This window comes from Dryobates pubescens, chromosome 3 (genome assembly GCF_014839835.1).
Source record: "Dryobates pubescens isolate bDryPub1 chromosome 3, bDryPub1.pri, whole genome shotgun sequence".
In the NCBI taxonomy this organism is placed as follows: Eukaryota; Metazoa; Chordata; class Aves; order Piciformes; family Picidae; genus Dryobates; species Dryobates pubescens.
In genome coordinates, this window is record NC_071614.1 from 49891417 (window position 1) to 49905878 (window position 14462).

The 14462-nt window shown below is 56.6% G+C and overlaps 1 protein-coding gene across 1 annotated transcript in view; it reads right to left on the reverse strand.

Annotated features, from left to right (window-relative positions):
- The window catches only part of ASAP2 (ArfGAP with SH3 domain, ankyrin repeat and PH domain 2), a 69089-nt gene that overhangs the window by 20523 nt on the left and 34104 nt on the right, over positions 1 to 14462 (reverse strand). Inside the window, exons 6-11 of the mRNA XM_054180128.1 lie at positions 13366 to 13495; positions 11819 to 11904; positions 10070 to 10145; positions 9210 to 9296; positions 2962 to 3065; positions 2759 to 2828 (exon numbers count right to left, since the gene is read on the reverse strand). Coding sequence (XP_054036103.1) covers positions 2759 to 2828; positions 2962 to 3065; positions 9210 to 9296; positions 10070 to 10145; positions 11819 to 11904; positions 13366 to 13495 — 553 coding nt within the window. The remainder of the gene's footprint in view (positions 1 to 2758; positions 2829 to 2961; positions 3066 to 9209; positions 9297 to 10069; positions 10146 to 11818; positions 11905 to 13365; positions 13496 to 14462) is intronic.

Genomic DNA, 14462 nt, shown 5'->3' on the forward strand with positions numbered 1-14462 from the left:
GTCCTGAAGCTGCCTGCAATGAACACAGCAAGGAAAGCAAGGACAAATCAGGAGGGAAGCAAAAAAAACCCTGGGCAACTCACCCTCACCTTCCTGACAGGCTCCAGGAGAATGGAGCAAAAGGAAAGGCTGTGAAAGAATGCACTCAGCCCAGGGCTTGGTGCCTGTCAGGATGCTGGGATTCCCACCCTGGGAATGCCACAGATCCACACCCACACAGCAGCAAGGGATTCCCACAGCTACAGCTCACTGCCTGCAGTGGGAACTTGCTGCTTCTGAAGCTGTCAGCCCGTCTGGCAGGCAGCTCAGAAAGCACAGCAGCAGCATCTTGGTAGCCTCAGTAACTGTGCTTGCCTGGGAAAGACTTCAAATTCTGTTCCCCAAATGGGGCTGGGAGCCTCTGCCAGCTCTGAGCTGCCCTGGCTACACCCCTGCTGAGCCCACCACAGCTTGCCCACTGCCAAGTGCACTGGCAGCAGGTGGGGACACTGCTACAGGAGCACTGCCAGCCTGCCCTCTGACCATGACACCCAGGGATAAACCGCTGCACAACTGCAAAGCCACAGCAGCCCTCTGCCTCTGCAGCCCTGGCCTTGCACTCCTGGAGGTCAGCTCAGTTCTGGAGCCTCTGTGCCAGGAAGGATCTAGAGGTGCTGGAAGGTGTCCAGAGCAGGGCCACGAGAAGGAGCAGAGGGCTGGAGCTGCTCTGCTGTGAGCACAGACTGAGGGAGTTGGGGTTGTGCAGGCTGGAGAGGAGAAGGCTCCAGGGAGACCTCATTGTGGCCTTCCAGAATCTGAAGGGGGCTACAAGAAAGCTGGGGAGGGACTTTTGAGACTGTCAGGGAGGGATAGGACTGGGGGGCATAGAGCAAAACTAGAAGTGAGGAGATTGAGATTGACTGTGAGGAAGAAGTTGTTCCCCATGGGGGTGGTGAGAGCCTGGCACAGGCTGCCCAGGGAGGTGGTGGAAGCCTCCTGCCTGGAGGTGTTTGCAGCCAGGCTGGAGGTGGCTGTGAGCAACCTGCTGTGGTGTGAGGTGTCCCTGCCCATGGCAGGGGGTTGGGGCTGGCTGAGCCTTGAGCTCCCTTCCAAGCCTGACAGTTCTGTGGCTCTCTGAATTCAGGAGGCAATGGCTTGTGGTCAGAGGCACAAACCAGAGTCTGATTCATTTTTGCTGCTGGGGTCAACTTGAAGCCATAGCAACAGGGCACAACAGGGTGAAGGGCAGAAGAGTTCAGCAGCAGGGCTGTTTATCAGGCCAGGGATGGGAATTGCTGCCATGGAGCTGAGTTTTGCCTTAGGGAACTCCCTTAGAAGTTTGGGAAAGCAGCATGAAAAAAAAAAAGAACAGTCTGGGGCTGCTTTTGCTTTCCCATGCTACAGCCAAGTGCTCACAAGGCCAAGAGATGGAAGTGAAGTTTCAGTGGAAACTTGAAGAACTACAGCAGAAATTTCAGTACAAATATGAAAGGTTTGATAATGTGTTTCCAATATTGGTAGCAGAGCCCCAGGGACTTGGAACTCTCTGTCCCTTTGCCACTCTGCAGAAGTTGCCTTCAGAGCTGAGTTCCCCCCACAGCTGTGGCCCCAGGCAAGCTGCCTGCAGCACAGAGCACCACAGAGCAGCCAGGCTGGGGGAGAGAAGGGCTTCAGCCTTCCCTCACTGTGTCTTGGGAACACAAGAAGGTGTCCAACCTATCCCTCACAGACTCATAGGATGGTTTAGGTTGGGTTGGAAGAGACCTTCAAGACCATCCAGCTCCAGCCCCCTGCCATGGGCAGGGACACCTCCCACCAGCCCAGGCTGCTCAGGACCTCATCCAGCCTGGCCTGGAACACCTCCAGGCAGGAGGCAGCCACAGCCTCCCTGGGCAGCCTGTGCCAGAGTCTCCCCACCCTTACTGGCAAGAACTTCCTCCTCATCTCCAGTCTCAATCTGCCCTCCTCAAGCTTCAATCCATTCCTTCCTCTCCTATCAGCCCAAGCCCTTGTCTCAAGTCCCTTCCTGGCTGGCTGGAGCCTGTGTTTCTCTCCCCTATGTACCAGCAGAGTCTCTTCCTCTCAACACAAGGAAAACAAAGCCAAGTACACCCAATTCAGCAAGTCCCACCCCAGAGCTCTCCCATCCCAAACCTGATTAAGAGCCTCTTGCTCTCAGCTTGCTCTCAGCTTGCTCTCAGCTCACAGTTCCCACACTTCTGTGGGTGTGCCCTGCCCATATTTATGTCCCTGGGTGATGTTTCTGCCTCCTCTTGTAAAGACAAACAACAAAGGAGCAAAGCAGAGCCCAGCAAAGGCTGCCTGCTCCTGGCTGGAGGCTGCTCTAGTTCCAGCTGCCTTTTGGCACTGAAATGTTCAGTGGCTTCTGGAGTTGAGATGGAATCAGCACTGCTGTAATCTGAAAGATGGCTCAGTGCTCAGCCAGCCCTTCCCCAACAAACCCAGCCAGACCTGATGGGTTTAGGCAGCCTGGTAGCATGTGAGCAGTTTGGATCAACTGAGTCATGAACAGAGCCTTCTTCCTCCCCTCTCCCAGCACTACAGCAGTGTGGGTTTGTGTGTGTGTATATACAATACTTGGTATTTTTAGCTCTGTCCTGATATGCTTCTGAAAGGCTGCCTTAAACCCCAGCAAGTGTCCATCCTGCTCAGCAGAAGGAATCTAGCTAGGCCCAGCTGCTAAACAGAGAGCAGCAAGCAGAGCTTGCCTGGCTGTGCTAGCAACCCTGCACAGAGAGGAGAGTAAACAAATACTTACTGTACCATGGGAAATGGTTAGAAACCCATTTTTAACTGAGCACTTCCTTTTCTGCCAGACTTTTCTGATCCTGGGTTAAGAGGAAGGAAACACAACAGCCCCAAGGCAAGGAGGGAGTCAGTCCTTAGCACAGTTAATACTCCAGTGCTTCAGCTCTCGGGGTCTGGGGGTGGTGGGCAGGCTCTGTGCCGAGTGGTACTCACCCATCACTCTTCTTGTAGAGGCTGCCATTCCTCTCAGTGCCATGCTCCTTGTTTCCCTGAGGCTGGTGTAAGCTGTAGGCTGTGCTCTGCCTCAGCTGGGAATCCTGCAACACACAGAGCAGCAGCTTGGGATGCAGCCCCTGACCGCCACCAGAAGAGCCCCCCCTGATTGCTGAGCTGTCCAGCTTCCCCTCCCTGCTCTAACCCTACAGGCCAACCCAGGGGACCTTCCTCCTCGGGGAGAGAATGAGATCCAGGTCTTTTTTTGTTTCCAGAGGGCAAAAAACCATCTTTCAGAAGCAGCCATTGGCAGCACCTCCCACTTGCTCTTGCCTAGCTTCATTAATGGCTGGGCTTGAGCCCCCACACCAGGGGAGCAGCAGGCTGGCCTCCAAGCCTTGCACACACACAGCCACTACAGAGCAGCATTACCTCTGATCCCACTGTGAAAGAACTACAGCAGTGTGAAGAAGTGGCTGTCCCTGTGGAAACTGAGGCAAGCAGCTCTTGGAAGAGCAGAGGAGCCCTCCTGGGAAGGCAGCTCAGGAGCCGCACAGGAAAACTGAGAAGTTATTTCCAGCAGCAGAATGATTTAAGCCCAAACATGGGGAGCAAAGCAGAGTGGTAGGATAGGAAGTGACAAAGCATTAACTAAACCTTTCCCACTGCTCTCTAAACTACCCAGAGGCAAGATCCATGGCTGCCAAAGCCCAGCTCCCGAAAGCCCAGCTCGCAGCTGAGGAGGGATGTGAAGTGCCCTGCAGTGCCAGCAGCAGCAGCATGATGGGATGGACGCTGCCACACAACACAAACTACCCCCAGATTCCCTGGTTCCTGCTCTCTCTGCTCCAACCACCTCTGACCTGCGGCAGCCAAAACAACTGCAGCAAGGACAAGCCCTCCCAAAGCAGCCGGCTGCAACCACTGAGCTGCTCTGACCATAACACTTCACAGCTATTAAGACAGAACCTCCCCAGTTGACACAGAAACCTCTTTTAGGAGGAGTGTGCCTCAGGCACAGTGGGAGAGCAATCACCAGGGACATCCTCTGGGGTTTCCAGGGCCTGCAGCTGCTGGGATCTAAAAAGCCTGAATTCAGATGGCTCCTCTCTAAGCACAGTGAGCTCCACAGGCTTGGTTGGCCTAAGCAGGAGACTTCTCTGGGCAGAAGCAGGGGAAGAAGGCAGCTGAGCTGCAGAACACCCTTGGGCTGAGCTCCAGCTCCCAGGGAACGCTGCTCCTGCACAAGCTCCAGCACCACTCTCTGCTACCACAGCTACCAATGCAGCCAGAGCTAGCCAGGGTCAGTGCCCACCCAGGGCAGCTCTGAAACCCCATGGCAGGGATAGAGCTGCCACATGCAGCCCTGCCCACAGCACTCAGGGCTCCACAGCTCCAGGCTCAGCCTGAATGCAGAAGCCTGAGCACCAGGAGCTGAGCTGAAGGCAGGCTGCAGCAGCCCTTGGGGCTCCTCTCCAGCAGAGCAGCCCATGCCCCATCCCCTGCCACTCAGCTGAGGTGTGGAAAGCAGGGTGAGGTAGCCACAACATTCCCAGAGTCACTGAATCACAGAATGACTTGCGAGGGGAAGGGACCTTGAAGGTCACCTAGCTCCACCAGCCCAGCTTGCTCCAGGCCTCATCCAGCCTGGCCTTCAACATCTCCAGGGAGGGGGCAGCCACAGCCTCCCTGGGCAGCCTGTGCCAGAGTCTCCCCACCCTCACTGCCAAGACTTTCTTCCTCCTCTCCACCCTCAGTCTCCTCTCTCCCAGCTCAAAGCCATTGTCCCTTGTCCTGGCACTCCCAGCCCTTGTCCCAAGTCCCTCCCCAGCTCTCCTGGAGACCCTCAGGTACTGGAAGGCTGCTCTGAGGTCTCCCTGGAGCCTTCTCTTCCCCAGGCTGAACAGCCCCAGCTGGCACTTTTAAAGGGACACCAACACCTGTGTGTCCATGCCTGGCAGAGCATCCCCTCAGCTTCAACCCAGCCTGCTCACAGAATCCCTTGGCTCTGCACCCTGCCTGCCCAGCACAGACCCAGCCCCACAGCTCAGCAGCACTGCTGAGGAGCTGCTGCCTTCTGGAGGAAAGGGGACCTGACACTGCCCAATGTGTCCCAGCCAGGCCCTGATCCCTACCTCCCATCAGCCAGGAAAGGAACTCCAGCCCCAGGAAGGTCACAGGAAATTAATTCCACTTCTCCACATCCTCAATTAAGGGAGATCTGAGATGACCTCCAGTCCTTGCCCACAGCAGCAGCCCCAGCCCTGGAGGTGCTGCTGCCTCTCAGCTGTGGCCTCTGGCCATGGGGAGCCAGGAGCTCCCGCTTCCTGCCTGCCTGCAGCCAGAGAGGAAGCTCTGGGGCTGGGGTGGATTTCCCCACATTCAGTACCAGCACCAGCAGCTGGAAGCAAACTAAACCTAACTGCATGAGCAGGGTCACAGAATGGTTTGGGTTGGAGGGACCCTCAGAGGTCATCCTGCAGTCAGCAGGGACATCCCCAGCTCGAGCAGGTTGGTCAGGGCCCCTTCAAGCTGACCTGGAATGCCCCAGAGACAGGGTCTCCTGTGCAGGCCACTGCCAGACCAGCAGTGCCCAGTGTGACTGCCAGGTGACTGCTTCCCACAGCTTTCTGGCCAGCAAGTTCATAGAGCCACGGAACTGCTGAGGCTGGAGGAGACCTCTGAGATCAAGCCCAGCCTCTAGCCTACAGCTCCCAATCCCACCACAGGCTCAGGGCTCTGAGCCAGCTCCTAAGCCAGGGGATGGCACACCACAGTTAACACCCTGGCAGGCAGCTTTAGCTCCCCACAGCACCTTCCCTCATGCCTGGTTTGCATCTGGCACATAACAGGAGCACAAATCACAGCCAGCAGGCTCAGGGCCAAGGGCCTCATTGGAGGGGCAGGAACCACAGGGGAAGGAGTGGTCAGGGCCTGGCAGAGGCTGCCCAGGGAGGTGGTGGAGTCCTCATGGCTGGAGGGGCTCCAGAGCCCTGTGGCCATGGCACCTGGGGCCAGGGTTTGGTGGCCATGGGGGGTTGGGTTGGGACTGGACTGGGTGCTCTCAGAGGCCTTTTCCCACCCAAACCATTCTGTGGTTCTATGTGGAAGCAGCAGGAGCACATCCCAACACTACACCTCCAGAGGGGACAGAGGGAAGAGGGGAATGAAGCCATTGCCACTCCAAGGCTGACTTTGAAGCTTGCAGGAGCTTGATGGTTTGAAAACCCAAGGCAGCAAACCACAAATGCCAGAGGTGTGCAGACAGTGGCACTGCAGAGGAGCTGCCACTGCAGAGCAGCTGCAGGGAAGTTCTGTGCAAGAGGAAATCATCTCCACAGGCACCACAAAAAGAGAGCCAGCAGCAGTGCTGGGGTCTCTTTTTGGTTTAAGACACAAGAGACAGCTTGCCAGGGTGCTGCCACTTCACCCAGGAAGTCCACTTGAACTGAAAGGAAGCACAAAGTCTTGCAAGAACATCAACACCACCTCATCAAGCAACTGGATTTGGCTCCCAAGGGAGAGTGCAAAGGAATTCCCCAATTTCTTTGGCAGCCATTCTCTTTCCCACGAGCAGTCTGAGAGCTCCTGGAGTTTGGAGGGGGCTTGGGCTTTGCTTTTGGCAATGCAAGAGAGAAGGACCAAAAAACCCCCAAAAGACAACAGAGCAAGAGCCAGGAGAGGCAGGCTTGTCATACCCACAGGAAAAATCCAGTTTCTTGACAGGGGAGTGGAAATCATGCCAACTATTGTCAGTAAAACAGAGCAACACTTACTCTCCTAGACTGGGGTCACAAAAGGTAAATGCATTTCAGGAAGGAAAAAGAAAGCAGTTACAGAACAGGCAATGACAGTGCAACAAGAGCCAGGTCAGTGGCTTCAGCAAGAAACTCCCCCAGCAGAGCTTTGGCAGCCCTCTGAGGGCAAAAACACCCCAAGCCAACCCACTCCAGAGCAGCCCAGCCTGTGCGGGTGAGCAGCCCCAGCAGCTGCTGCTGGGTGCAGCACACAGCAGCTCAGACTCCTGGGGCTTCAGATGCAGCCACAGCAGTCCCAGTGATCAGCTCCTGGGGGTTGTGACACTGAGCAGGCTGGGAAAGTGCTCACAGCTCCCACAGACACTGAACAGCACCAGGGGGAGGAACACAGAGCAGGGAAACCTGCCCAGCAAAGCCAGCTGCTGCCATTACCCTTCATCTTCCAGGAGACCCCAGCTCCACTCCTGCCTCCAGCTCTGGGGTCCCCAGCAGGAGGACACAGAGCTGCTGGAGAGAGCCCAGAGGAGGCCACAAGGATGCTGCCAGGGCTGGAGCAGCTCTGCTGGGAGCACAGGCTGAGGGAGCTGGGGCTGTGCAGCCTGCAGAGGAGAAGGCTCCAGGGGCACCTCAGAGCTGCTGCCAGGGCCTGAAGGCAGCCTGCAGGAAGGCTGCAGAGAGACTTCTCCTGAGGGGGTCTGGAGCCAGGCCAAGAGGGAATGGTTTGGAGCTGAGGCAGAGCAGGGTCAGGCTGGAGCTGAGGAAGAAGTTCTGCAGCAGGAGGGAGCTGAGCCTCTGGCCCAGGCTGCCCAGGGAGGCTGTGGCTGCCTCCTGCCTGGGGGTGCTGCAGGCCAGGCTGGATGAGGCCCTGAGCAGCTGAGTGTAGCTGAGGTGTCCCTGGGCATGGTGGGGAGCTGGGAGCAGAGGAGCTCTGGGGTCCCTGAGCCATTGCAGGGTTCTGTGGCCTCCCCTGCACAAAGCCCTGGCCAACACAAGGAGCCTGCTGGCACACCTTGAACAGCAGAGACCTTCCTGAGAGCAGGTGGTCAATGGTGACCCCAAAGCAGTCACCTTTCCCACTGGGATCTGCAGCCTTTCATTCTGCAGGGCTCAGATTTGCCACTTTTCAGTGACTGCAGCCCTCAGGCAGTCCCAAAGAGCAGGCAGGACCCCAGGGAGTGCCTGCAAACTGTGCTGCAAACAGCCATCCTCACAGACACCAGCACCAGCCAGGTCTGAGGACCATCAGGAACATCAAGGAGCTTGGGGACTTCAGGGACAGGGAGGGCATCAGGGACACAGGGGGAACATGAGAGATGCCAAGGGCTCTGTGGACACTGAGGGACATGGGAGGGCACTGGGGAGATGATGAACATCAGGGACCTTGGGGACACTGAGGATCATCACAAACATCAAGGAGCCTGGAGACATCAGGGACCTTGGAGATGTTGAGGTCATCAGGGACAGGAAGGAGCTTGGGGACACCAGGGACACCAGGCCTGGAGAATGGCTGGCTTGGAAGGGACCCTCAAGGATCACATAGCCCAGCCCCAGGCCACGGGCAGGGACACCTGGCACTGCAGCAGGCTGCTCACCAACAAGCAGCTGGCCAGAAGCAAGAGCCAGGAGCCAGCAAGAGGAAAGCAAGAAGAGGTGAAGGAGGCTGAGCTCTGCAGACTGAGCAGGAGAGCCTGCAGGGAGGGCAGGGGGCTTGCTCCTCACTTGCTGCTGGCCCAGCAGCCACACAAGGAAGCTGCCTGGCACTGACCTAGATGAGGAGGCAGCACCCAGCACTCTGAAACAGCAGCTGAGCCCACAGGCAGGGCTGGACTGCAGAGGAGAGGCTGCCTTCCAGCTCAGGGGCTGCCAACCACAACTACTGCAGAGCACCACAAGCCAAAACCTCCTGGGTGCCTGGCTGGCCAAAGCCACTCAGCTCTGGCACATCTGAGGGCTGGCACCTTGCAGCAGGGCAGCCAGCTGCACTGTCACTTGGCAGGTGCTGACAAGAGCTGTCTGGGATCTGAAGCCTCAGCTGGACACCAGCCCTGTGCAGCTTGGAAGGTCACTGGGGGCCAAGGCTGCACTCCTGGGGGCTCCTTGAAGCTGCCAGAAGTCTTCCATTCCCAGCTGGAGGCAGACAGCCACCATCCAACCACAGCCATTGATTATTAGCAGTAGATATCAGGCAGCTTACCATCAGGGAGAGGGAGGACTGTCAGTGATAGCCCCTGCCTGGCAGCCCAGTGCCAGGGCACCAGCTCAGGGCCTGGCCACACTGGTAACAAACCCAAATCATCTTGCAGCCAGTCTCTCACTGTCAGGGGGAATGAGGTCTGTAGCAGCCCTGTCTTTGTCAGCAGCATTCAACATCAGCACCACAGCACAGCTGAGTGAGCAAAGGCTCTGAGATGGGTGACAAACAACTGCCTTGCAAACACTGTGAGCTGAGAAGCAAGAGGCCTCTCCCAGCTAAACCACTTTTATGCTCACCTCTTTCTGATCAACCTGGAGTGCTGCCTTCAAAATGTCTCTGAGCTGTGTTAATTGCCTCCTTTCCTCATCCTGTGCTTGTTTAATCTGGAATGAAGACAAACACTCAGGTTAAAAATACCTTGCCTGCTGCTTCCCAACACAGTGCTGCCACTCTTGCTGCTTAATGGGGGCAGCCTCCTGAGGAGGCTTCAGCCACAGTGAAAGCACAAAGAGAACAGGTAACCTGAGTGCTTCAGCTGCCTCTGGATCTCCAGAAAGCTGAAGATGTTGCTGGGGTGAGATCCTGAGATCACCTCCCTGCTCTGGCTCCCCTCTGCTCAGCTTGGAGCCAGCTGCTAGCCCCCAAGCATTTCAGAGCTCAGGCTGTGTACTAACAAGTCACTCAGCAGGGCCTGATGTGAAGCTAGGGCTTGTGGATAGGAAATTGAAACAGGGCCTGAAGGCAGCCTGCAGGAAGGCTGCAGAGACTTCTGCTGAGGGGGTCTGCAGCCAGGCCAAGGGGGAATGGTTTGGAGTTGAGGCAGAGCAGGGTCAGACTGGAGCTGAGGAAGAAGTTCTTCAGTCCCAGGGAGCTGAGCCTCTGGCCCAGGCTGCCCAGGGAGGCTGTGGCTGCCTCCTGCCTGGGGGTGCTGCAGGCCAGGCTGGATGAGGCCCTGAGCAGCTGAGTGCAGCTGAGAGGTGTCCCTGGGCATGGTGGGGAGCTGGCAGCAGAGGAGCTCTGAGCTCCCTTCTAGAAGTCCCTAACTCAAATGCTGACTGTTGGGACAGCCAGGGATGGAGCCTCCAGCACTCCAGGCAGCCCAGCTGGGCCCAGAGGAGCCCAAGTGCCCAGCAGCAGAGTCAAGGTTGCTACTCACTGTGTAGAGGTCTGTGGAGAGCATCTCAATGGAAGGCTTGAGGCTTTCAACTGCTTTTAGCCCATCCTGAAAGAAACTTCAAGAGAAAAACACAGAGAGAAAGCAAGCTGCAGTTAGAGTGGCTTTGCATCTGCTGCTCAGCAAGCTGCCAGGAGGAAGGTGTGCTCATCACTGCCAGGCCCCAAGCCTCACTACAGCATCCCTCTGATGATCTTTGGCTGATCCACCTCTTGACTGCTAATGCTTTGTTTTGAGCAGTGCTTCACTTGGGAGACTTTGAGTACTCAGCATCCCCAGTTTGATGCAGCCATGCCACAGGCCACTGCCAGCTAACTTCTCCTTACTCTCCTCTCCCAGCTTCACAGAGTGCAGCAGGTTGGGAGGCAGCCTCCAAGGGCATCTTTGTCCAGCCCCCCTGCAGGCACAGGGACAGCTCCAGCTGGAGCAGGCTGCCCAGGGACACAGCCAGGCTGAGCTTCAATGTCCCCACAGCAGGGCCTCAACCACATCCCTGGCAGCCTGTGCCAGTATTCCACCACTCTCAGATCCAAGGCTCTCATCCCATTTCCTGAGGGCCCAGAGAAGGAAAGATTCATTGGAGAAGAGCAAAGGCTCTGCAACATGTGAAATCCTTTGTGACCTTCTGGAGTCACAGTTCTGACACCCAGCTGAGTGCTGCAGCTGACATCCCACTGCTTGTGCAATTTACTTGTCCTGAGCACAGGATGAATTTAGATCCTTGCTGGATACACTCAGAGCAGCTCACCACAGCTCATGGACCACTAACAGAGCAGATGAAGAGCTCTGCTTCAGGAGCAGTTTATCCAACAAGCCAAATGACTCTGCAGCACTCACAGAGTGGGAGGGGTTGGAAGGGACCTCTGGAGATCAGCCAGTCCAAGCCCCCTGCCAGGGCAGGGCAGACAGAACACAGCCAGGAGGGTCTGGAATGACTCCAGAGATGGAGACTCCACCACCTCTCTGGGCAGCCTGCTCCAGGGCTCTGCCACCCTTCAGTCACACAAGTTCCTCCTCATGGTCAGAGGAACTTCTGCTGTTCCACTCTGTGCCCCTTACCCCTGGTGCTGTCCCTGGCCACCACTGAACACAGCCTGGTCCCAGCCTCCTGACCCCCACCCTTGGAGGATTGATCAGCATTGATCAGATCCCCCTGGGGCTGCTCTTCTGCAGGCTCTCAGCCCCAGGGCTCTCAGCCTCTGCCCCTGACAGAGCTGCTCCAGGCCCCTCAGCACTGCTGCAGCCCTTTGCTGTCCCCTCTCCAGCAGCTCCCTGTCCCTCTTGAACTGGGGAGCCCAGAGCTGGACACAGAGCTCCAGGTGTGGCCTCAGAAGGGCAGAGAAGAAAGGGATGAGAGCCTCCCTTGCCCTGCTGGCCACACTCTGCTTGCTGCACCCCAGGATGCCCTTGGCCTCCTTGCCCTCAGGGGCACATTGCTGGCTCCTGGTCCCCCTGCTGCCCACCAGGACTGCCAGGTCCTTTCCCCCAGAGCTGCTCCTTTGGCACAGACAGTCAGATCCCCTGGGATAAGCCCAAGCTGATGGCATGTTTTGGGATACAGGAGCACAGGCCATGAGTACCCTGTGCCAAAAGCCATTTGTAAGAAGCCATCAGTGAGAACAGCTGGAGCTGGATTGACTGGAAAAAAGCTAGAAAATGGACTAAGAGCAAAAGCTGAACCCCCAAACTTGCTGCAGTTAGTGTGCAGCTGTGAAGAAAGCCAAAACCTACTTGCACTGAGCATGGAAGTACTTGATCAGGTTCTGAAGCAAGTCCACTCCTTTCTTGATCTTGATTTCATTGACTTTCAGGAGGTACTGTTCAAATAAAGGACAATTCACTGTCAGTGCCCAACAGGGATTCACTACCACTGCTGCAGGACCTTTCACCATTTCATCCTCACTTTATTTCAGCAAGATTTAGCAGTGGGACACTTAGAATGTAGCAGGCAGTGGCTTCAAGGGTTAACCACACAGAAGCTGTTGCTGCCACCACTGCTCTTTGATGCCCTGTGGGGACAGCTCACACAGCATCCTTCATGGCCTTGGTAAAGGAAGCACAGAATGGGGCTGGGTAGTAAATGTGGAACCCTAAATACAGAACCCAGCTGAACCCTAGCAGCCCATCCAGGTACCTCCCTCACTAGCTGAAGTCATTGCTTAAGAGATGCCAGGGAGGCTGAACAGCTCCCTCAGAGAGGAGAGGGATTGCTTTAACCTCTGATTTTATCATGAGCAGCTCCTTGCCCACTGTAAGCACTGCAGGAAATTACAGCCCCAAAGTGTCCCAAGTGTCCTTTGCCATCAAGCACAACCCAAGGCCACACTGAGTGCCAGCTCCTCACCTCAATGCCCCAGCACCAGGGGGCAGCCATGCAGGCAGAGGAAACAGTCACCAAGTATTGCCAGGAGTCCCTTAACTACCCATGAAATGAGGCAGGTTTTAACCCCTGCTTAGACAGCAGCTCCAAGCAAAGGAGCAGCTGTGGCTGCCTCCTGCCTGGGGGGGCTGCAGGCCAGGCTGGATGAGGCCCTGAGCAGCTGAGCCTAGCTGAGAGGCATCCCTGGGCACGGTGGGGAGCTTGGAGCAGAGGAGCTCTGAGGTCCCTCCCAACCCATGCTGTGATTCATGCAGTGGCACTGAAGTGCTGCTAAGCTCTGGTGGCACAGGAGTTAGCTGAGCTCCAAGTGTCAGAGCACAGCCAGGAGCAACACCGTGGAGGAGCTCTGCCTCGATGCCCAGGAAGAGCAAACAGCAGCCTGAGCTCCCTGCCACGGGGCCTGCTGTGCCCTGAACCATTCCACCCAAACCCTTCACCACAAAACCAGAAACATCTCAAGGCAGAAACCTTCTGAACCATCCTGCCAGGCAACTGGGTGCCAGCCTCAGCACTCCTCCTTTGGAGCCCCAGCCCAGCAGCGTGCTGGACTAGAGCCTCTGCTCGCAGCAACACAGCAGCTGGCAGGGCAGGGGACAAGTCACACAGTGATTTGGGGCTTAAAATAACTTGCAGTGAAGTAGCAAAGGCTTCTTTATGATCATCTCCTGGTGCTCAGCTGAGCTCTGCATCACTGATTCTCAAGTCCAGGCTTTGGGGGTTTTAGGTGAAATAAGAGCAGCTCTGAATCCCTCCCGGGGTAGCAGACCAGGATTAAAACCTGAGGCTTAGCAAGGGCAGCCCCCTAAGAACTTGGCATTTTCCCTTCAAGAGCACAGCTGCTGCTTAACCAGCTGTGGATCTGAAGAGAGAGCAGCAGGAATGTCCCAGGCAACCTCACCTCACACATCTGTAACTGGAAGAACCTCCTCTCCTTCTCCATCTCCTCTGCAATCTCGGCTCCGCTGATCTCGGTGCGGATCATGCCGTGCAGCTTTGCGTGCTCCTTCTTCTCCTTCTCTATCTTTGTGCTGAAAGGCAAAGACCCAGGGAGTGAGGTGAGAAATCCACAGCCTCCCAGGACAGCTGATCCTTCCCAGAGCCTGTGGGCGGATGCAGGGCCAGACTCTTGCAGCTCTGCCTGTGCCACAGCTCCGGAGGACACTCCACGCGCAGGCTGACAGCCACTACGGAGCAGCAGTGACACACAGGAGCTGGCACCTAACCCAGGCACCTGCTGAGACACTGTCTGACAGATACTCCAGAAGAAGATCCTCAGTGAGAGAGGGACAACCCAGCTCTGCTACTGGAGAATAAAAGGAACAATGACAGTAATAACCCAGAAGCAAAGAACTGGAGCTGACAGGGTAGGGGAAGCTTAACCTGGGCTGACAAAATGCTGCTCCAGAGTGCAGCTCTGCCAGCAGCCTTATTGAGCCTTGCTGTCATCAGGGCCTCCTCTGTCTGTGAAGGACCCTCTCTCCCCCTCTCTCTCCTCAGGGCTTTCTCAGCCAACAGCACAGTTGCCATCCCCCCTTGCTCCTGAGCCAGCTGGCACTGGGAATGCCACCCAGCCAATCTGCCAGACCAGCTGCCCCCGTTCCCTACAACCTTCCAGCAGCAGCATCCAAGAGCCCTGCAGGAAGCAGCTTCTCCTGCAGAACAGCAGTGACTAAGCAGTGCCTGCCATGCAGTGTGGCTGCCCAGAACACAGCTGAGCACTTGGGGCAGCTCAGGATGCTGCTGCCCAGCTAGACAAGCCTGAGCTGGAAAAGAAAGCTACCAATGAGGGTGGCTGCTGCAGGGAGGAAGAACTGGAGTTTGCCACTTGGATCACTCAGAGGCTGGAAATGCTGGAAAGAGCTTCCTGAGGAAATGCTCAGCTGGTTTGGAAGCAGAGGAAGCACTGCACAGGCCTCCAGGAAGCAGGGGAGAGGAACAAGTGGCAGCTGCACTGCCCCAGCTGCTCTCGGGCGGTCAAGAGTCTCTCGGCTCTCC